At 40.4% G+C, this 23,217-nt stretch overlaps 1 protein-coding gene across 4 annotated transcripts in view; it reads left to right on the forward strand.

The window, feature by feature from the left end:
* The first annotated feature begins 1,895 nt into the window (after nucleotides 1-1,895).
* The window catches only part of mark4b (MAP/microtubule affinity-regulating kinase 4b), a 72,089-nt gene continuing 50,767 nt past the window's right edge, over nucleotides 1,896-23,217 (forward strand). The window contains exon 1 of one of the 4 annotated variants that reach the window (XM_050064575.1): nucleotides 1,896-3,123. In XM_050064575.1, the coding sequence (XP_049920532.1) occupies nucleotides 3,076-3,123 (48 nt within the window). In that variant the 5' untranslated portion in view covers nucleotides 1,896-3,075. The remainder of the gene's footprint in view (nucleotides 3,124-23,217) is intronic. The other 3 variants (XM_050064585.1, XM_050064596.1, XM_050064566.1) reach the window with 3 other exon arrangements.

A 23,217-nucleotide genomic window follows, 5' to 3' on the forward strand; every position in this document is an offset into this window, starting at 1 on the left:
TCATAAAATCAGAATGGATAGTAATAAAATTTTATTTTCTGGGCTTTGGTGTAGTAAAATTATCTTTTAAATAAGGGGTTAGAGGTTTATGTTAAACAGTGAATAACTCAACATACAAGTTAGGGCAGATTTGCTGATATATGGAGATGGGCCCACATGTTTCATGCTGAGAACATTTCCATTAATTGTGAAGTCACCTTGCCATCCAGGGTTGCTGTTTTAATGGTGCTGTAAATGTACATAATATTACATCTCTTTCAGTGGCCTTTTCAGTATGTGACTTGCAACCTTGAAATGTAAAAATTGTATTGGGAGCTACAGCATGAGATAAATACCACTTTGTTGTAGAGTTAATGCTTGTGTGAGTAGTAATTAGGCCTGCTGTTTAATGACTCCTGTAAGTTGGGTTGGGTGAGAAAAGGGGGAAAATAAAATTATGTTTAATGCAATTTTTTTTCAAAAGATTTTAATTGTAACATGAAGCTCTTGAAAAGTTACAAAAACAGGGGTTGAACTGTCATATTAGACCTATTTCACTGAGATGAAAGTAGTGTATAATCTGAGCCGAAGAGGGCAAATGAGAGTTAGTGGTGACAAGGAGGGTGGTCTCTCTTTATGTGTCATCCTTTACCCCGGTGTGCTAACTCCCTGACAAAAGACAGTCTATGTTGACATTGTATTCTCATTTGAGAAGCTGTGTCCCACACACTGCAACAGTCCTCTGTTTCTGTGAAACTGTGGAATTTGGAGAACTCAAGGCTCATAGGATGAACCTTCATCCTGCAGTCTACGTAGGGTCCTTCATTTGGCTTAGTTCTTGCTTCTACCCTCACAGAGATAAGTGGTATGTACTGGAGCTTGGGAAGAATAAACTGGTGCTGTCCTCCAAATTCGGGCCAAAGAAAGATGCATTTCTATGTCACATTTCTCTGTCACCTTTGAAATGGAACAGACTTGTTGACCCATGATGATGTACTGTATTTGAATCAGAATCGTGTTTATTGCCAAGTAGTTTTCTACATACAAGGAATTTGTATTGGTATTTTGGTGCACAATAATAAACATAGTCAATAGAAACATGTACTGTAAATATCAAGAATCTGATATAAAAAGAAAAGTTTACATCTTTTTTTTTTTAATTATGCACTGTGGCACTTTTTAAATCTAGGGAAGGGATGATAATAATAACTTTAAGTAGAAGACAGTTTTCGAATAACGTTAAACTGACACATTTTTTGTCTTGTATGATTTTAAGCCACCAGGAGGCGATAATATTGTATTAGAAAAAAAAAAAGTATGTAAGTTGAGTTGGTCTCTAAAAGAATAGCAAGAAAAAAGGGTAGGATGTCGGGGTGGGGGGCAAACAAACTGCCAAAGTCAAGAATCATACATATAGACAAAAAAAAAAAAAAGAAAAAGAAAAAAAGAAACAACAACAGCAATAATAATAATAATAATAATAATAATCATAGTAATAATAATAATAGTCATAGTAATAATAATACTCATAGTAATAATAATAATAATACCAAAACGTTTTTTAAAAAGCAATGTAAAACTGGCACAATTTTTGTCTCTTGAATAAGTCAGGAATCATACATATAAAACAGAAAAACAGAAAAGTTAACCATTTAAAAAAAAAAAGGTAAAATAATAGGGAAATAATAATAAATACAAATATAATTATAATCCCGTATTTTCATGATGTATAACTGACAGTTTTTGTCTCTTTAAATGATTTCAGCCACCAGGAGGCGATAATGATATCTTAGGAGAAAGAAACAGAAGTTGAGATGAGTTTCCGGGAGGTAAAATTCAAGAGATTTTGTCAAAAAAATAACAGTCGCTCTTTTTGCTGTTTATGTGTATATAAAACTGTAGAAAAAGTAAGTCATCCTGGACTTAATTGTGCATTTAATTCACAAGCAGGTCCTAGTTAGGATTTTCGACACTCGAAGGACTGATTTAATGAAGAGTGCCTGAAGGCAGCATGGCAGAGACGAGGGGGGAGACAGGCGCGTGTGTGTGCGCGTGCGCGGCCACCGACGCAGCAGCCCTGCCTTTTATACCGCTGACGTCCCTCTGCCTCCCTCTTTCTCTTGTCAATGTGGCTTCTGAAGGGGTTATCCCATTTTTCCTCCGTCTTCTTGGTAGAAAAACAAATGTAATGTTTCCGGGGAGCCGCTGCTGCTGCTCACCCGGGTGACCTTTCATTTACCGAAAAAGCTGTTGGAGCCAAACCGAATGAGAGGAGCTAAGGGGCGGACTGGACCGAGAGGAAGAACCGGAGACTTGACTGGGAGGCTGCACATCCGCCGCTGTCTTTAATCCAACCGCAATTTGCCATTGATTTCTTTTCCAAGGCTCCGGACACCTTTCGGTGTTTGAAATGTCGTGTAAGACGGTTCCTGGTTGTGTTTCCGTGACAGTTTTTTCGTGGGAGCCACCTTTTTGACGTTTGACACCCTGAAAAATCACATTAGCTAGCTTAGGGGAAAACTCCCCCTTTTTTCCTCAACTCGACCCGCGGTGGTCGCTCAGAGCCCGCGGCTGTTTTTCCTTTTATTTCCTACCCTCATCACTTGCTTCAATGGTTGAGTTTCCTTTCCTTTCTCACCACATGACCGATGCAACTGAAAGTAAACTGATGACCACCGGTTTTTTTTTATTACCGAGCCAACCCGTGTGAACCGACATGGTACGATAGCGTCTGCGAAGGATTGGGGGAAAGTGAGAAGCTAGGTGGGGGGTTCAGTCTGGGTTGTTTTTCTTTTTTCTCTGTTGTTGTTTTTCTTCAGATGAGCCTGGTTTGGTACCAACAACACCAGACAGACATGAGGTGGATGTAGTTTGTTTTTTTATGCATCAATTTAAGCTGGATCACTGTCTTGGTGATCTGTGCTGCCTTCACGGACTGTGACAATGAGGATTGTATGAGAAGTGAGTCTGTTTTTTTCTGGTCTGATTGACCGCCAGGCTAATCTGGGGTGTTCTTTTTAAACCCAGTGTGAACACGAACCTACAGCCCACTTATTTATTTTTCTGGTGGACGACGAAGCGCACTCAGGGACGAACATGTCTTTACGCACGGCACTGCCTGGGAACGAGCGGAACCCGGACCATGTAAGTAGATAATTAAGAACACAGGGCGTCTATTTGTCACCTTCAGCAGCAGGAATAGGTTACTATTAGGTGTTGCTGTGCTTTTCAAGAAAATGATTATAACAACTCCCCCCAACCCTCGGGCCCTGAGATTAGTCAGCCATGTGCAAAGAGCAGCTGCAATCAAGCAAGGCGACACTAATCTCCCCCAGCTCATTTGGGACGGGTCGCAATTGGACACAGGATGGAGATGGAGGGCATGGAGAGGGAGATGGGGAGGCTTGGGTGCTTTGGACTGGGTGATGTGTTAGAATGATTACAAACACACGCAAAATGCACGCATGTAATCAATCAAGGAGATGCCTAAAAATTTACCCACCGGTGTCTACAGTGCGCATGTTTGTCTTCCCCCAGCTGATCAATAATTAATGCATCTGATGCAAGGCCACCCAGCCCTCTCCTCAAGGCCACCCAGCCTGCCCTGCACCCATCCCTCCTACATCACCTCACTTCCAGCTTTTCACCTTGTCTGTACCCCCTCCACCCTGTCTGGTCTGTCCAGTTTCCCGTCTAATGAAACTGAGTGGAAAGCAGCTCAGTATTGCAGAATCTGCTGTGTCAGGCTAGCCTGGTTTGTCCTGCTGATGTTTTGATGTGTCTGTGGCAGCGTCTGGGTTTTGGGGAGACAGGACTTAGAGTTGAATGGTTTATTTTTTAAGCATTATACAACATTTTTTTGAGTATAAAGATGCTTCTAAGATTGTGAGCCTCTCTAATATCCCCTCACCACATACCGACATCAGTAGTGTGGCCATACAGAGAATCCCCACCTTTTATCTCAAGGGCACCAAGCTTACAAAGCTAGCCACCTGAAATATAACTCTCTCCTTTTGGATTTCAAGCTCTCATAATTCCCTTTGCAGCAGCAGCCAGTAGCTGACAAAATAGAGAATATTTGTCTCCTATTTTTTAAATGGTATTTAAAGGATATATGTCATCATCACTATCCCAATATAAATGAAAGTCATCAGTAGTGCTGATTCACAGTTAGCTGGACTCTCACAAAGACCTTTTTCCATAGCCATAGCGACAGGGAAAATGCATGAAAACATAAAGATTAGGTCCCTTTCCTCAGGGTTATTTACTGTGTACATTTTGAGCCCTGGTTGTACCCATTGGAGAGACGCTGCAACCTTTCCTTACTAACCTGCCTCACTGCGGATTGTTTCAGTTAGGTGTTTATTGCCTGTAGCCCTTTTGTCAGGACCCAGAAACCCTTACAGAGGTGGCAGAATCCAGGATCTCTTCATATGAGCCTGGAGTGGATGGGTTGGACAGTTTGTCAGGCCACACCCAAATGTTGGACTCCAAACAAGTGACACTGCAATTGGATGTTGCCTTTTTATTCCAATAATAATGTGAGTAATTAAGCAGGAAACTCCCTTTTCTGTTACAATATCTATTCACCTTCTCAGCAGGCTCTTTGGACCACATGGTGTTTAGTAGTTCCTTGGAAATGGCTCTCTTCTCCTGTTTAGTAACTGCAGGAGTAATAAAACAGTTTCTCCTAAACAAAGCAGAGCAGTACACCAATAATTGTGGCTATTAAATGCTTGTCATTTTTGACAAAAGTTTGCTTGTGGTTTAGTGCTGGTATTACGTATGACAGAACTCTTCTTCCTGACTGTGAAAGCAGGATAACTGAATGATCATTTTAGTTAGCCATCATGTTAATGATGAGGAATAATCTACCGTCCTCACTCCTTTCCTTCCTTAAACTTAGTGAGCTATTTGATTAGTCCCACTGCTGTGAAATCAGTAGTTATGAGTTTTTTTCTCTTTACAAAATAGAACTTGTAATATTTAGGTGCTCCCTTTATTATGGTGCATTGTGACCAAGCTGGTAGAGGAGGAATAAACTATTTGGCCATGAGCTGGACAGCAGAATGATTGCTGTGCTCGCTCAGTCACAAGCCACTCTTGTTAGCAACCTCACCATGGCAACAACAGGGGATCCTCCATATTACCCTTCCTGCCCATCTTTTCCTCACCCGCCCTTGTTCATTTTGACAAACGCGCACATACAAAGTAATTTACTCTCACCCAGATATTCCTCTGTATGTGACAGCAGGCACACACAGTAGGCTGAGTTCACTCAGTTCATGTACAGTGTACGAGGGCCAGGACAAATGATCAGTACGGCCTCTTGCAGTATGTTGTTGACACAGTGGTTCCAGTATTGTGTGATGTGTGCTATTATGACATTTTCCAACTACTCTGCTTTCTGGCAGTTAAACTTCTTGCCAGGTTGAGGCTGGTTGAATGATGGCTTATGTTCATGTACTGTGGCACGTAGACTCTATATGGACTTTCACAGTGGAAGCTATAATGTAATTTAGATAATCACAACTGATTCGATTCAAGAAACTGTCTCACTACTTTTTCTCTGGCTTCAGACAAGGCTGAGGTCTTACCTCCTGCCTTTACTATGTCTTAAACAGATGCTTTTACTAATTTTAAAAGTGATGCCTAAATATTTTTTACAGTATCCCTTAAAGGTCCAGTGTGTAGGAGTTAGGGGGATATGTTGGCAGAAATGGAATACACAGTGAGTATGTTTACACTATCATTAGTATGATTTCTTAAGTGTATAATCACCTAAAAGTAAGAATCATTTTTGCTACCTTAGAATGAGGTGTTTGTATCTACATAGGGAGCCGGTCCTCGTCCACAGTCCACCATGTTGCACTGCCTTGTTTCTATGGTAGCCCAGAATGGATAAATCAAACACTGGCTCTAGATGGGGCCATTTGAATTTTCACTGCACTCACCATAGTTAGCAGCCCCTTGGACAAGCCTCAAGACATCAGTGGCGGAGAAACTGATTTGTATTGTGAAACTGCTTTATTCAGTGTTTTTGCTGGTTTAAATCACCTGGTCTGTTTGTTTTAGAGAGGGGTAGACCTCTGCAGGTAATTCAGCTCCCAGTGAAAACCTCCCGTACAATGAACACTGAAAGAATTCTAACCAGGAGAAGTTTCAGCTGGTTTAAAATCGCAGTCCTCATCACTAGACACCACTAAATCCCCCTAAATCATACACACTTTTCCTTTAAGAACAGGTCCAAAACTTTCATGTATCAGAATTTACTAGTTTTTACTTTTTACTGGTATGTCAAATTGAATAAATTTTGAGCAGGTTTCAGTGTACAACAGTGCTTGAAAGCTGTAGAGATAACAATGACAAAATAGGAGGAACTAGAGATGAAACAGTTACTGGGTCCATGATAAACTAGGGTAAAACTCCCACTGTTTAGTATTAGCATTTTAAATCTGAATTATCATTAAAACTGTGTGTTCTTCAGCACTTTAAAAAACACCAAAGTTAGCAACAGTCTCCTAGACGCCAGCGTAACATGGGTTCATGTTCCTATTCCCTTTTTGACAGTGTGTGTTCAGCAGGCAAACCCAGTGATGATACTGGTTCCTTGTCCTCACCTACAGTGATACAGACATTCAAGCAAGCATTTAAAAAACTTTAATGTCACTGAACATTTGATGTGGTGTTCATATGTTTACATAAGGTATTGGCCATGTTGTTTATGCAAACAAAAAGTGCTGCTAGTTTCGTTTGTGGCTTTCAATAGACCAATTTTAGTGGACGTCACAGTTCACAGCAGTTGTGTGCACATACTGGTGGCAGAAAAACAGTGGACACTGGTGAGAAACAGTTGAGATACCTGGAATAAAAATGTCTTCTTGTGCCGCTGGATGTCAGAACAGGAATACAAAAAAAGATAACCTTCATTTTAGCTGAAAACCATTGCCAAGGACGCCATTTGAAGCATAATGAAGACATTAATGGTTGCTAGACTTTGATGTAAAAAAGTCTACATAATATTTACATATGCAATTCATAGAGCCCTACAGTTACAGCATGACATAATATTTAGGTTTATATTTACATACACCTAGTGGTAGCAGTATTTACATTTTTCTAAAATGCATTAAACAATGACAAGAAGTTAATACTAACCGAGCCATGAAGTGCAGTTTAAAAAAGTTAAAACTTAGTGAAATGATTTCAGTGTGTGTATCAGTACTTTCTGGACATTTTCAGCACATATTAACAGTACCACGATAATACTAACTACCATGATATGAAATTTTTAGACTGTTTCACCTCTAACATAGCACATAATATGAACATTTTGGGTGTACATTTCTAGACATGCAGTAACATGTCATTGCATGTACATGTGTATTTTGCATCTTAACACAAAACCGGAATGTAGTTTCATAACTTCCTGCAGAACCAGACCATCATAAATACACTGTTACACAACCCGACTTGAGATTTTTATGCTCCCGTGTTTTTGTCGTCTTCTGAGATCATTATCGCTGTGTTATAATTCAATCACAGCACTCATGACATGACAGCCAAAGCTTTCACACCAGGATCCAAGATTTGCATGTTTGTACTCTCTGTTCCCTCCATTGCCTCTCTACTGTTGTTCAGTCTTTCTTCTCTCACACCAGTTCTCTTCCTCATGATATCCCCCCTCCTCCCTTTAATTCTGACTCCATCAAGTCCTGTGGATCCAAAGTCACAGACACCAGACATAAAGGCAGACATCCCTTCCAGTCCAGGCAGCATCCATGTCCCCATCCTTCCTCTCCTTTCAACCCTTGGACCCGTTAAAAAAAAAAAAAAATCCTATTCCTTTTTCTTCTCTTCACACATTAAGTCCTAGAATTATATGGTCTTATGTGTGTGTATTTTTTGTCATGACACATTACAAATTATGTTGGTTTTCCAGATGACATGCATCAAAAGATTACCATTTGCAAAGTGCACCAAAGCTAGACAGTGACATCATCATAAGAAACCAAACGTCATTTGGGGATGTTCATATTTTACCTTAAATGACAGGATCACAGGCTTCTCTATTGGCTGAAAAAATGTTTTATCCTCTTGGAAAAACATTCAAACCTAGTTAAGATAATTGAAAAATGCATGGTTGTCATGCAGTAGTAGCAATCTGTAGGATTTAGTGGCATCTAGCACTGACAATTGCAAATAGCAACCAGCAAAAACTCCCATGTGCCAAGCATGAACTCCCTGTTAGGATTTTTGACCTTGTTCATATCTTACATCAAATCTTTCCCTTTAGCTCCTTGTGACCTCTGACACATTTTAGTCCATACAGTTATTTGACTCTCGTATCTGCTGCTGTCTTGCAAAATAATGTCAGAAATCAACTTCACATTTGTTCCTGGGACTGTCTTTTTCACTGTTCATCCTCCGCTAGTTTATGCCCTGTTTATCCATCCAGTGTTTTGTCAAGGTTAGAAGAATGAGGAAAATCTTTTTTTATGTGAGGACATAAGGGTTGTAATGTTGCATCAGCAATTGGGCCTCTAGTCTAAGAGTGAGCTATGTGGTGGTGAAGCTTGAAGTTTAGAGCTGGAATATAGTCAGTAAAGGTTCACACTAGTATAAAAAAACACAGGTATGCATTTATGTTTGTGCTTTTTGTTGCTGTACTGTGGGAACAAACTGTTTTACTTGGGGCTAGTCATGAGCTTTTATCTGTGTGTGTGAGAGAGGGAGCGAGAAAAGGAAGTCATGTACTAGGTGTGGGTGAGTGCTTGTGTGCACATGTACAGCTGTGTGTTCTTGGGGGAGAGAAAAAAAAGCTAGCGTGTCTTTCAGTGTGCCACCGCAGGGCAGAGCAGAGCTTTTGTGTTCTTTGGACAAGCGAAAGATTCATGAGCTTGCTGTCCTGACTTGTTACCTAAAAGCTGGCATCCACCTCTGATGCCCCACGAAGGCGTTTGTTTCACCCAGAAATGCACCAGTCACAGTGATAAGAGCTCCAGGCTTTCAATCATCTAGTTCACTGAGGCCAACTGAACCATGTATGATTGGTATAAAATTAGGTGGGTTGATATTAGATGACCTATATTGGCCACAATGCCTCTCTGACGTGTGCCATGTCACACACTCGCCAGCATCACCCATCTGAAATGTGTTTTGAATTACGGGTGCAACAGTAGCCCAAAGGTCAGAGAAGTGGGCCAGTTGAAGGGAAATTTCCGGCTTAAATTCCTGGAGTGGTGAATGAGTCGCCATCTGTTCGGCCCTAACAGCTACTACCAAGGTGCCAGTGAGCAAGTCACTGTGCTCCCAGTAGCTGTGGTGATACTAGCAGTAGCACACTTTGGTAGCACTGAGCAGATTCAGCTGAGAAAGTGTGAATGTAAAGCAGGGCAGTGCAGGGAAAAGAGCTTAAGAGATTTAGCAGAGCTTCCTGTAAATGGCTTGCTCAAGAGCACAGCAGTGGCCTGTTTTTAAGGGAAATTTAAGTATTTACTTTCCTTGCTCAGATTAGCATTATTTACTTAAATACCATCTTACCGTCTCCCTCTATGTATGTTTTTGCATTGCACTTTCCGAATCACTTTTCCATCACTGTGTCCATATTGTCGTCTTCTTCCTCTGAGTGTATGTATGAAGTTTAGGTTTCTGTAGTTGAAGTACCTAGTTCTCTATTTATTAGAAATGTTTATTAATTATGTCGGGTGGAGATGCACCTATTGATCGGCTGGTGACTGGAATCATCCGATTTTCAGCTTGATCAATCATTGCCTGGTGACTGACTGGTCAGTCTCAGATATGGCCAATCCTTTGCCAATGAGTTTGTGGCCACTGCATGATGGTTCCCATCACAAGCACTAGCATGGACAGTAACAGATTATCATCAGAGCCATTGTAACCCGTTCTCAAAAGTTGTAATGGCTTGAAACTGGCAGACTGTGGTTAACCTCCCAAATCTGTATTAATCACCCTGTTAATAAGTTGCTCAAAAGTGTAGCCAAGCAAAGCTAATGCTAACTGTTTCATGTAAGTGGATGGAAGACACTAAAGCACTTAGCCTCCTAATCCGTGAGGTGTAACTCAATAAAACATATATTAGTGGTCTACCCTAGTCTACTAGTTAGCTAATTAGTTAAGATAACCAGCGACTACTGGGGTCATGAATAATAAACTCATAAGTTTCACATAGAAAAGCTAATGCTAACTGTTTGGTATAAGTGAATGGAAAATGCTAAAACAATTAGCGCCTTATTCGGAGAGGTATAGTTAAAAAAAAACATAGAGCTTGGTGTTCTAACATAGTTTGCTTGTTAGCCTAGTCTAGATCTATTTGATAGATTTGTTGGTTTATTCTGTGACAGCAAAACATTTTAACACTAGTGATCGAAAGGAAAATGCAATGGTAACGTTACTTGAGCTGATGGGGAGCTGTTAATAAGGTGTGATCTGATAACACCCTCACAATCCTGACAAATGGTTTGAGCAGCCAAATTAGGTGTTTTTGACAGTTATTAAAGTTAATTCTCACTCTAATTAATGAGACGCTCATCTTTGATATCATTTATGCATTTTTACTATTTCCAGCCAAGAAAGATCCAAATATGTTTTATTTATGCTATCAATTATAGTTCTTAGAAATAAAGAAAATTGTAATTGTCCAAGAAAATTGCAATTGGTGCATCTCCACTGTCAGTAATATAAAACGTATTACTTGCTGTTCACCAGAGGGCATTTTGTTTACAGTAGTGAGAGCAGTGAAGAGGGTATATGTTCAATGTTTGTGGATAGGAGTATTTACAACGTATTAAAATTGGGTTTTCATTCAGTTTAGTTGTTGTGGACTGACACATTTCCTGCCCTCTAATATTACATGATGTATCTTTAAACAAGTTTATTTTCTATAAGCACCTCTACATACTGTGTGTGTAGCAGTACAGTTTCTACCATCTCTCCTGGTAGGCCAGCCAGATGTAAAAACTAAAATTAAGGATTGGCTTGTTGAAGGTAAGGAAGGTACCTAGTATCAGAGGCAGGATAAAGAGGCCACTTCTTAGTATGTGTAGGTTAAACACTATTAGTTAAACTTGGCATATGCAGATATAATACAGATGTAACTTCCATGGCTTTTTGTCAGCACAAATTATTTTCCTGCAAGCTCTTATGTAACTCTAGTTAAGAGGTAAGTCAGCAAGAGGTGCTGAACAGGTGGCGTTTTCTAGAGATCAGGCTACCGTGTGAAGAATGACACTGTGTTCACAGACAGCCAAACACACACACACACACACACACACACACACACACACACACACACACACACATACAGACAGACCCCTGCAGACAAGCATATGATCGCACTCAGATACACACAAATACAAAAACGAGCCGGCTGACGAGCATAAAGGGCTCACAGTCGGAACACACAGTCGGTCTGTTGTGTTCATTGTGTAATGGGGCTCTTCTGTTGTGGGGCTCTCAGGTGTCAGCTTACTGTCCTCAGTGTCTCTCTTCAGGCCTGAGCTGCTGCAGTTTAGTCATGTGGATACGATATCTGCTCTTCCTGTTCTCTTAAGTGTGTTTGCATCTGTAGTGTGGTTATCTTGTCAACCCTGCAGATCTATGAAGCTTGAATTAATATCTTCATTTAAACTGCGATGTTAAGTTGTACAGTCTTAGACTCCATGTGTCTGCATTTCGACACACCTTTGTCATTGATACTACCCACTTGTTTTGCATTCTAGTCACATAAATAACAGATTGATGTACTGATATGGTACCTGGTTATGTTTCGTCAGTTTTTATTTGTAGCCACTGCCTGAGAACTGCAGTGTACTTGCACTTAATGTTGTTCAGTCTAAACTGCATGTTGTAAAGACATCATGTGATGTGTGTGTGTGTGTGTGTGTGTGTGTGTGTGTGTGTGTGCGTGTGTGCGTGTGGTAATGTTCTTGTTAACCAGAGGAAATGTCTCATCAGAAACAGCTGTGTCTGTCCAGCCACTGCAGACAGAAGCTCTGCAACAAAAGAGAGAAGTCTTTTTAATTGTTGTGAGCAGAAAGACGGAGCCTGTGATATGTTCATTATCAGAATACTAGTATTTTCCTTTAGGGATAACATTGTTGCCATATTAAATGGTTAATAGCAGAGAGATGGTAGTACTTGTGATAGTTTCCTGCAACACACATACTGTAATGTTAATCAGCGTTCTTGGACAATAATCTTGGTTTCCCTTAGCATTTTTGTTTTTAACCAATAAAGGCACTTTTTCAAACACTAGTTTTGAGTCAGGGGATCCTGAGTCAGGTGCAGAGATGATTTAGAGAACAAAGTGAGCATGAGGTGAGAGTAAAAGTCCTGTAAAACGTAACTAGCACCATGTGTGTTAAAGGCTACTTACACTATCTGATTGAGCAGAAATGAATGATGCATCTTTGAAGGGAAACTATGGTTTCAAATAACCTTATCTGTGTAGTTTTGGCCATCATTACTACCAGTAGTAACACTCAATAGTACTCACCAGCAACATTGCTAAAAATGGAATCTGACAGGGCAAATAACACAAACAGTGAGGTGGATGTACAGGTTTTAAACAAATGAGTATGCTAGACAAACTTGGATTTTGTAAAAGAAAATGAAGACAAACTCTAACTCATCACATTTTATAGACTTCCTGGATCAGCTCTGACCTACTGACCTTCCCAGGGGTTGTGTGTGCACAGTTTTCCCATGCAGTGGCATTATTACTTAAATTATGGGTGCATTCACTTTGTTTTATCTGTGGGATAAATGAGCGAAACTGTGGGCTTGTTCACAACCTATCTGATCGTCTCCCTGCGTGCTTCTCACCCCGTCAGTCTTCATTTTAGGAATGTTGCATAGATCTCATCATAGCAGCTATTTTGGTGAGAACAATGTTATCATTACCAGTGGAAATGATGGCCAAAGATATACAAAAATAAAGGTAATTTTTCTATATGTGAGTACAGTTGTGTGCAGTTCTCTCTTTGCAGTTGTGGAGACATTGAATATGTATCTCAGAGAATGCAGTGACACTGGGTTTCTGGAACAGATCACCTCAGAGAAAAGAATTAGTCTGTGCAGAGACGGAGAGAGAAGCTGAGGTCTAGCCAAGGAGTGACTCAGCGCTTTAATCCACTGCTGTTGATCCAAACAGAATAAATCTGACCCTTACTCAGCCTGGGCTGATGATCACAGCCCTGCAGTGAATGATATGCTGAGTAATGTGGCAGATCTCCAGAGGCGGGGAAAAAGCATCTCTGTCAGTGTGTCTGTGTGTGTGTCTGTGTGTGTGTCTGTGTATGTCTGTGTGTGTGTGTGGGTGTGTGTTTGCAGTCCTTCACTGTCCAAACTAAGGAATCCAGTTACACTTTGCATACTGTAGCCAGATAATGTAGGGCTGGAGGAGGGAGGCGGCCTTTTAATCCGAAATGTCAGGCAGTTGTCCTCTTCCAACTTTGTATCCTCTGGCACATGATGGCAATAGGGCTACAGCTAATGATTACTTTCATTATCAATTCATCTGCTCATTATTTTCTCTATTAATAAGTTTGTCAATAAAATGACAGGTAATCGTAAAAAAAAAAAAAAAAAAAAGGCCTTTTGTTATTTCCCAGAGCCTGAAGTGGTGTCTTCAAATGGTATGTTTTATTGGACCAGCAGTCCAAAAATCCAGAGCTATTTGAATTATTATAATGTACCCGACAAAGAATTATGTCAGTGGAGTCGGAGTTAGGTGTTCAATACAAATATACAACGATTTGTTGCTTTTTTTCCAAATAGAGTTTGAAAGTTTGAACGGGATTCTGTAGGACATTAAGGGTTACAGTGACACTCATCTAATACTGTAAACAAGCCAAGTTAGCCCTCCAAGCCAATACATGCTAACTATACTAACGACGGATCGGAAATGTGCAACAATTTTGTTGCAAACACTAGATATAAAACAAAAGCCAGAGATTGCATCGTATCAGCTGCCGCCGTCTCAAGCTCCTTTCCCACTGGACAAAAAACACACTTACACCTGGCTTTTGTATTTAATGGGAAAGGTTACAATTGGCATTCACTCCCGGGACAAATGACTGCAGTGTTCATGGATATTTATCAGCTCTAGCTCCAATCAGCTCTGGTAGTGATGAAAATATGATACTCAGGTGAACGCGCTAATTTGAGCTCCATTGCTGGCTCTGTACAATGAAGTGCTACCACAAAATACTGTTGTTGTTTTTTTCCTTTAATCAATAGGACAGTTAAGCATGAAAGAGGGAGAGCGAGAGGGAGTGACACGTAGCAAAGGGCCACGGGCTGGAATTGAACCCGGGCCGCTGCAGCAAGGACGAAGCCTTTGTACATGGGGTGCCTGCTCTATCGCCTGCTCTGGTTACCACCAACGTCCCTACAAAATACTTTTTGTCTCCGTCCAAGCAGTGTTTAAATATTGTTCAAAACTTAGTCAACAAAGAGTTTGAAAGAGAGACTGAAAAATAGCAGATATTAAAAAAGACGTAACCATCACGACATTTTCACTAGCCTACATGCTCGGGGTGGGTGATATGGCCCTAAAATAATATGACAATATTTCAGGGTATTTTTGCGATAACAATATCCTTGATGATATAACAGATTAGTTTAAAAAATATTTTAGTTTGGAATCATCGAGTTGGTAATAATTTCACTTTCAGCCATGCTTGTTGCTGTCGGTAACAATATGATGTCAATATGTCAAGTCAAATATCAAATATCGCGAGAATCACGATATGAATTTTCCATATGATATTAAAAAATAAACCGGTATTATCATGAACGAGATGATATGGCCCACCCCTACTAGGTGCTGCTTTCTACTATTTACTGACCTGTTTTCAAGCCAGTCAATGATGTCAGAACATAACACACCAGAAAAAACATCCACTATAAGACTCAACAAGGCAGCATCATTTATTTATTGTTTATATAGGACAGACATCTTGGTTTGTATCACCATGTACATAAAAGAGTAGTCATCTTGAGTTAATTTGAAAATATGATGCTTAATAGCTGAACAGCCTGCCTGACATCCACAGGGTGACTAACGTATGCTTAGTTTGCAAATTCAAGTTGATTCAATAATGAATTAAGTCCCTAATGACTGCATTTAACAAGCTGAGGAGGTTTGTAGAGGTTGAGCAAGTTTCCAAACTTGAAGGCATGAGAAACCCATTCCAAAGCTATGATAAGATTTCAGAAATGCAAATCTCGCCACAGTTTAATGAAGGGGATCAATTGAGGTTTCTCTTGGTGAAAGTCCTAAAATGTTGTTGTTGTGTTTTTTTCAATGAATCTTTGCTACTGCTACAGTATTTGGCACGTAGAACAGAAGCTTCCAGTAAGAACAACACAATTCAGCCTGCCCTGGGGGAATATAAAGTACATGTCAGTGAGAGAAGCCTTACAGCCAAACTGGTCTGACTCATAGGCTAATGGTTATTGGTTGGAATTTGAAAGGCAGAAGCTGAAGGATGTCTGTCAGCTGCTGTGCCATTTTAGTCGTCCGCACATTTTATCTAATTAAAATCAGAAGCAGCAACAGTGCTTGCAGATTAAGAAACATTAGTTATGTTTTAATTATCGCTCATTTACATTGTTTAAAAAGGGGCCGATGAAAGCTCTTGTTCGTTACTCACGATGTAAAGTCACTTGATTTTAGCTTGTGCAAAAGGTTAATTCTATTAGCAGCTTTATTGTTCTGAAATTCAAAGACATTGCAGTCCAGCGTGACCTTTATCTGTTCGTGCTGCCACATTTTCAGCCACTCTCCACCTTCTGTTTTCTGTTACAACAGAAAGAGCAACTAAAGTAATACTGACATGATGCCCTCTGCAAATGGTCATTTCCTGTGATAAAAGTAAAGCAAACACGACGGTGGGGACTTTGTTATAGTACCAGTGCTGAAATGATTGAGTAAGGTTTGCTTAATACATTGGTATTTTAGCTTTGTTATGTTTTATATGGTCAGACCTGGTGGTGAAAGAAATTTGAGCCTTGAGGTACTGAGGCAGCCTCTGTCATGAGGTTTCTGTGTGATGATGATTGTTTATATGATTTTTATGTTCTTGTGAAAGATGCTGAATCATGTCCTGCTGATTCATTGTATTACATTTCCTTTAAGAATTTTTTTAATCAGACTGAACTATTTTATTCACTAAGCACGACTGATATCTAGAATTTTTAGTGGTAAAACCTAGTGCATATTACTTAAAACTATCACATTGTTCTTTGTGAAAAGTCCAGATCTCATTTATGCTAAGAGCAAGGCACAACTTCAGCAACTGATGGAGTCTTGGCTCCAGACGATCAGACAGCCTGTCTGTCACGGTCTGTGACATGTTTTTCTGGCAGCTCCTTCTTCCTTGTGGGGCCTGCCAGGAAACACTTGCTGAGTGTTGCAGTGCAACATGTGACACTTCAGCTCCCATTGCTGTGACATCTCCTGTCTCCAAGATAGGAAGTGACGCAGGTTAAGATCATGCAACATCCCGCTGCTCTTGACACACAACTCCTAGGGGATGACAGAGATGTGTGAAGTTCATACAGGGACCTAGTGACAAGTTTGAAGATTTAGCAGAGAGAGAACAAAAAAGGGATCTGCTGTGTGGGGTGACAAAGCAAATATGTCAAATGTGTATGTGCTTTATGGAACATGTAAAATGTCTTTTTCTGTGACATGTATAATAATGAGGGAGATGCTGTAAGATAAGGAGTTCCAGTTGGACTTAAGACCTAGATACTGTGGTTGCATAAGAGGCGTCTCACCACGACACCAGCAGTATGCCTATCCAAACTGGGCCAGTGGTTTTAATGTTTAAAAAGATGTATTAGCTTCTCTGCATATGATGTTCTACATCAGTGCGCCGTCCAGATGGAGGGCAGGCAACTGGAGGCAAAGACAACCAACACTGCATAAATGCCTATGATTTGCACTGCATACGGCTGTTCCAAATGATCAAACTGAGTAAAAATAAGGGCCACATTAAATCCCGAAAATAATCTCCTGACCTCCCCTGCTAGTTTACCTCATCCCATAGTTTTTTTCTTTTTGTTTTTGTTAATACGACAAAGTTCAGCACGTTACCACAGACAGGAACTGTACAAATGTGTGTGAACTTATGACATCAATGTAACATGTTGTGTAATTGAGTAAAATTAGTCATTGAGTGATCCACTCATCCTTTTTACTGTCAGCAGTGTTATCTCTTTGTTGTGTTCTGTTATGTTGTGGAGACAGTGTGTCTGCTCTGTGGTGTGTGATAGAGGAGGCGTGTGTCAGGACACACCAGTCTGAGGCCACAAGGCCGAGAGCCACAGCTGCGAGAGAGAGGAAGAGGAAACTGGACTGGCACTGTGGGTCAGTGTGTGTGTGTGTGTGTGTGTGTTGAGGATGGCTCAAGGTTACGCCATTCCTCTGCTGGGGACCAACGTCACACATCCTGTCTTTACTCAATACCTCCTACCAACACACACTCACTCACACACACAGACCTACAAGTACTTCCAGGCTGCAGCAGCAGGACACCTCCCTCAGGGCGTGGTCCATTGTTTGGAGACGTGTTTGTGTTCGTCACGCTGCGAGTGTTGATGTTGCAGTTGTCTGCCTTTCCTTCACCGCCCCTACAGCGTCATTTAAGACCACAATAACAGAGCAAGGAAGAAAGAGAAAATCACATTTGCATGCAGAGTTATTAATGAATCCAGTAGCAAAACAAGCAATAATTCCTACATCAGTAACATTAAAAAACTCATACAATGACTGCAAGTGTTGTGCTTAATATTCTTGTAACTTGAGAGTGATCACGTACTGCAGAAAAGCAGCATGTAAAGAAACAAAACCAAGCTAAATTGTTTTTCAAACTGTTAAATGAAGATAATTTTCAGTTCATGACATCATGGTCATTGAAATATAAAAGATGAGTGGAATTGCACTCAGTCAACTTCACTGTGGAAGAACTGTATCACGAGATTCATGAGAGTTTCCATTCATGCATTTATATGCATTTTTATTCAGCTCTTCACCCACACAGACCAGCAAAGATAGAGGAGCTGCTGTGCTGCAGAAAAGCTGTTGGAATGCCAGACATGGAAATATACATACCACCATATATTTATCTAACACTTATTCTTTTATACTAATTACTTCTCATGATGTGTGTAGCTCTAACTCAGGATATCTATTTGATATGTCTTAACTTTTCTTAGTTTATATATTAGATGTGACCAGAGTACTGCACACCCACTTTGAAAAAAGTTTCAAATAAACATAAACTAAACACAAAAAAACAAACACTAAACATCAGAGATGGAAAAGGTTAATGTTGGGGAGTCCAGCTCCTCGCTGGTAAAGAGGAAGTTCAAATTGATTCACTCTATAAGAAGGGAACCAGACACACTTTACATGACAACTTCAGTGTCTGTTATATGCTTAGTAAACTGATCTTTGTTTTACATAAAATCTGCTGGTTTAATAAACCGCATACCACACGAACAGCTACTACCTTAGTATCAATTTTGAAACAAGACAAAAATGTCAGAAACTCACATTTTCTCTTATTTCGAAGGAAAACTTAACTGACCAACTAAATTGAATTTTTGCTCTTAAGAACAGATCTTTATCTGTTTATCTGCCATCATCTATTCTGTTGTTTCTATTATTTTGTCCACGCCTATTTACATCAATGAGGGTAGGCGAAATAACAGAAAAAAACCTCTCACTATAATTCAATATAGTTCAATGGCAGCACAATTTGCAGCCTCCAAAATAAAGTTCCATCAATACCTCACAATAAAAATTGAACCTAACCCTCATGAAGGGAGGATTTCCTACAGACTGCATTAGTCTCATGTGTATCTGGTAAACTGGCAACTGATGGACATTAACTACACATACAATACATACAGCTCATCCCCCAGCTGAAGCTGATGAAAAGTTGTGTTAAGTTTTTAGACAATGTCAACATGTGCATTCATTGTGTTGAAAGATGTGATGTAACGAAGATAATGCTGCTGTTGTTAGAGGGTTGATTGTTTTCCGTTTGACGTCATCTGACAATCATACTCACATGTTCGCCCTATTGTTGTCGAAAAGACGTCAAGCTGTCATTCCTGTCAGCCACACAAGAACTTAAAGGAATAAACTGCCTGTTGACATTGTTAAGTCAATAACAGGAGCCAGATTGGGGACAGTATTGCATTGCGAGTTGATGTAGCCGGACCTGCCAAAAAATGTATTTATGATGTTAATGGTATAAATTATAAAATTCCCCAAGTAAACTTGAACTTCCATGCTGACATTCCAGAATAATTTAGCTTCACACTGAATCAATTGGTTTTTTGATTAATCAGGATTTTCATATTTGCCATAATCATGCTGCCTTGAATTTAAAATGGAAGCAGGATTTTTATGTAAAAGGTTGAATAAATTAAATGTGAATGGAGATTTCAACACTTTGTCATACCTTAACAACAGAACGGGTCGATTTCCACTGACTTTCAAAACGACATGTATCACTGTTGTAATGGTCGTGAAATGATCACAGTTCTGCCCCAAAACTACCTGGCTAGGTTTAGGCAACAAAACGGGAGAAGGAACAACATCATGGTTTAGCATTAAATAAGTATTTTTGTGGTTAAGGTAATGTAAAACATATGTCACATCACGTACATCACTGACGTAGTATACTACACATACTAGCATACAAGGCTATGTTTTTATGAAAAGTAGTCACATTTGACTTCAATCTCCTGGGTGAAAGTCCTTTGTTTGTTTGACCCATCCATGACCCCTCCCACCCACCATATAAGGGCTTCTTCGACATTTGTACATTACATGGACTTTTTAGCTTTTTATGCTAGGCCACATCGCTGCCCCCTCTGCTCTTGTAATTTTTACTATGGTCACTAGACGTTGCCACCTTGCAATAAACAGAAGTATGGGTCGTAATAAGCTTCTTGCAGTCGACGTTTTTGGCCATTTTTTCAGCGAGAGCGGGCTGAAAGATTTGAGATTTGAGAAGGGCGGCAGTTCAAATATTGCCCAATACTAAAAACAACAGAGATTTTAAAATAACGTTAGGGTGACATTAGATGTGTTTAGCCTCAGTTACATGCATGACGTTTGTGACGGCCCCTCGATCTTCACCAGCAGCGGAACAAAGAGTTTAGGACAGCAGATCAGAGAGAGTCGTGAGATGCAGGACATCACAAAGAATTGGATTTTGCAAGGGCAAGGTGCAGCTTGTTTGCTGAATGTGCAAAATACAAAGTGAGACAGCCCCCCACCACACACACACACACACACACACACACACACGGACACACACGGACACACACACAACCATCCACCAGCCCTCCATCCATCTTCTATACCAAATGTCACCCTACATGTATAATGATGGGTGGCGGGGGGAGGGGGTTTCATCCAAATACCTCTGCTGGCCCCAGTCTGCTGTCAACAGAGACCCCATCACACCTCGCCCAACCGCACACATACACACACTCACATTGAGGCCTCCTCCTGAATGAAACTGCATGGTAATCAGAAAGAGTGGATGAATCAATGGACTGCGTTCCTTAAAAGTAGTGTGGGGAGGGGATGTGGAGGTCGACATGAAGCTCAAATTGATGCGAGATCGCTGAAAATGAAGATAGCAGCACGAGACAAAAGAGGGGGCGGGTCCAGGCGTGGAGAGGAGAATAGAAGGAAGGAAGGCAAATTGATTTGTCTGGGGGATGGGCCTGAGCCAAAGGAGAGAGAAGAAGGGGTGAACAAAGAAGAGGAGGACACTCTGATTTGAGGCTCTAGCTAATGTTAGCTGTGTAGACTACCCCAGCTTTAATGGAAGTTCTAGTACATCAGTATCATTGGTATTACAGGTCTGAGCCTGTGCACTTTCCCATGTGTGTGCTGGAAAATCATTAAAACTTGTGATCTCACCGCTGTGTTTACCGCATTGTGCTTTTCAAGGTGATGTGGTTTTATCTGACTTCTGATCTGTGTGTGTGAGAGAAGGTGTAGTTCCCATAGTGTAGAGATAGAGAGTCATTGTGCTGAGGGCTTGTCATGAGTTGTGCAGTTTCTCTTGGGGCCCTATATTTGCATTTTCCCACAGTAATGCAGTCAAGACTACATATTTTTTACGTACACCTGTCCTCTGTTTAGGAGGCCTAATCCATACAAGAGCTGCTTTGTTTTCTTTCTGATTTACTGGGTTTAAAGTAGGAAGAGACTGAGAAAGATTAGGAAAGTGAGGTGGGATGATGTGTTAAAGACCCTGAGCTGTATTCAACTGCTGGTCTAGTGTGTTTAATCTCTTTTCCTTCATTGAAATTGTGGCCTATTTGAGAGTTGTGGTGATAGCACAGACTTAAGGTGATTTCTTCTGTTTGCTGAAACCTGTGTTGAGTCTGTTTTTAGTTACACTCTGGATCATTTACATTTTTGTTTTCGTTTATTTGGTCCAATAGCAATAATGCCAGTTCATCTAATTATACACCAACTAGGCTCTATATACAGACTCTACATTCAGTGAATGTAGAGATCTTGCCTCCGGAAGAAGAGCGGAAGAGCCCTGGTTTCCGGTTGTAGGCTGTTTGTAGTCCGCGTGATATTGATCAATCACGTTTGAGCCGGCTGCAGTTGTTGCCAGGTTAAACGCTCCGTGCGGTGAACTAAGGAGGCGGAACATAATTGGCGTCACTGCAAACTCTGAATCCATCGCAATGGTTCAGCATATTTACTTATATATAAACGGAAGTCGGAAATGGGAATTCGCCTCCTCAAACTGGAATGCCAAAAAATTGGGGATCTGCCCCCAGAGGCTGTATCGCCGTCTGCCGGAAGTCAGACGCCAAATACAGCCGATGGGTTCCAAGAATGTACACCAACATAATGGCGGCTGTAGTAACTCAAATTCAGCTAACGCAATCCCCAGCGCAGAGGTCCACAGCGGGCTGGGTCTAATCTGTGTAATTGCAACAAGAGAAAGGTTGCTGCTGCAAGAGTTTGTGCAGGGTTGGCAAACTGTAGGTGGGATTGCACCTTTAGCTCCATTTCCACTGAGCAGTACGGTACGGTACGGTTCAGTTCGGTATGCTTTTTTTCCGTTTCCACTGTGAAAAATTGTGGATGGTACCAATGGAACCGTTCTTTACCGTTACCATTTTTGAAACTCTGTAATGCATCCTGCCAATAGTGAAAGGTGTGGTCTTCATTCATCACTCTCTTTCGCTGGAAGGAGTGAATCTTTTCTGAAATAGTCTTGCATGGTGACAAAAGACACAACCATCTTATTTAAATGCAACTGGCTGCCACAGTGATGTCATCTCTAGTTTTATCTTGTGAAGTGGTCGGAGATTGGCAAACAAGAAAGTTTAAAAACAGACATTAAAAATGATGCTGTGTTCACACCACATTTGAAATGTTTTGCTTGTTTTCATGGTTGTGAGGCCTGATGGAAACTGAAGTATGACTGTGAGCCTCTGATGCTTCCCGATCTTATTTCTCTGATCCTCATTTCATCTCCACTACAGATGAAAAGTTCAAGCTCATAGCTTCTGTGGGATTTTTCTGTTTCTGCTGAGCACTCAGAGGAGAGCAGATGAAGGGATTAGAGTTTGATGTTCATGGTGCAAGACCTCAGACCTCACTTGACCTAAAGGGTTCAGATAGGGTCAGGCTGAGTGTCTGAAGTGAAGTGAAGAGTTTGTTAAAGGAAAAAAATTCACTTAATTTTATTAATATGTATTTGTAAATTATGTAACATAAATATATATACTTCATATGACATTTGGTTCAGTAGAATGAAAAAGTCAATGAGTTTATTTAAAATCCAACTTATTCTTAAAGAATTTCATAAGAAGCTTTCGTAATTATGTAGTAAAAGTTGATTTCTGCAGTTTTTAGACACATTTTAACTGGACTTGATATGTTCTTGCCATTTCAGCCTGAATGATATTAAGTATTTTTATAATACTTTGCAAATTCTTTGGCAACTCTAAGGGGTTATAGGATTGGTCAGGCAGATAGTAAATATTAAGGCCTGTGTTTAACACAGTGAATGCAGTGCAAAATGTAATATCTTAGTTTTTCTCATTTCTAATATCACATCCATGATTTTTTACTATTATCCCACTGTTGTAAAGAGACCGTGACTATGTTTAGATGCACAAAATATTCTGTGTTTTTTGCCC

The sequence above is a fragment of the Epinephelus moara genome, chromosome 2, assembly GCF_006386435.1.
Source record: "Epinephelus moara isolate mb chromosome 2, YSFRI_EMoa_1.0, whole genome shotgun sequence".
In the NCBI taxonomy this organism is placed as follows: domain Eukaryota; kingdom Metazoa; phylum Chordata; class Actinopteri; order Perciformes; family Serranidae; genus Epinephelus; species Epinephelus moara.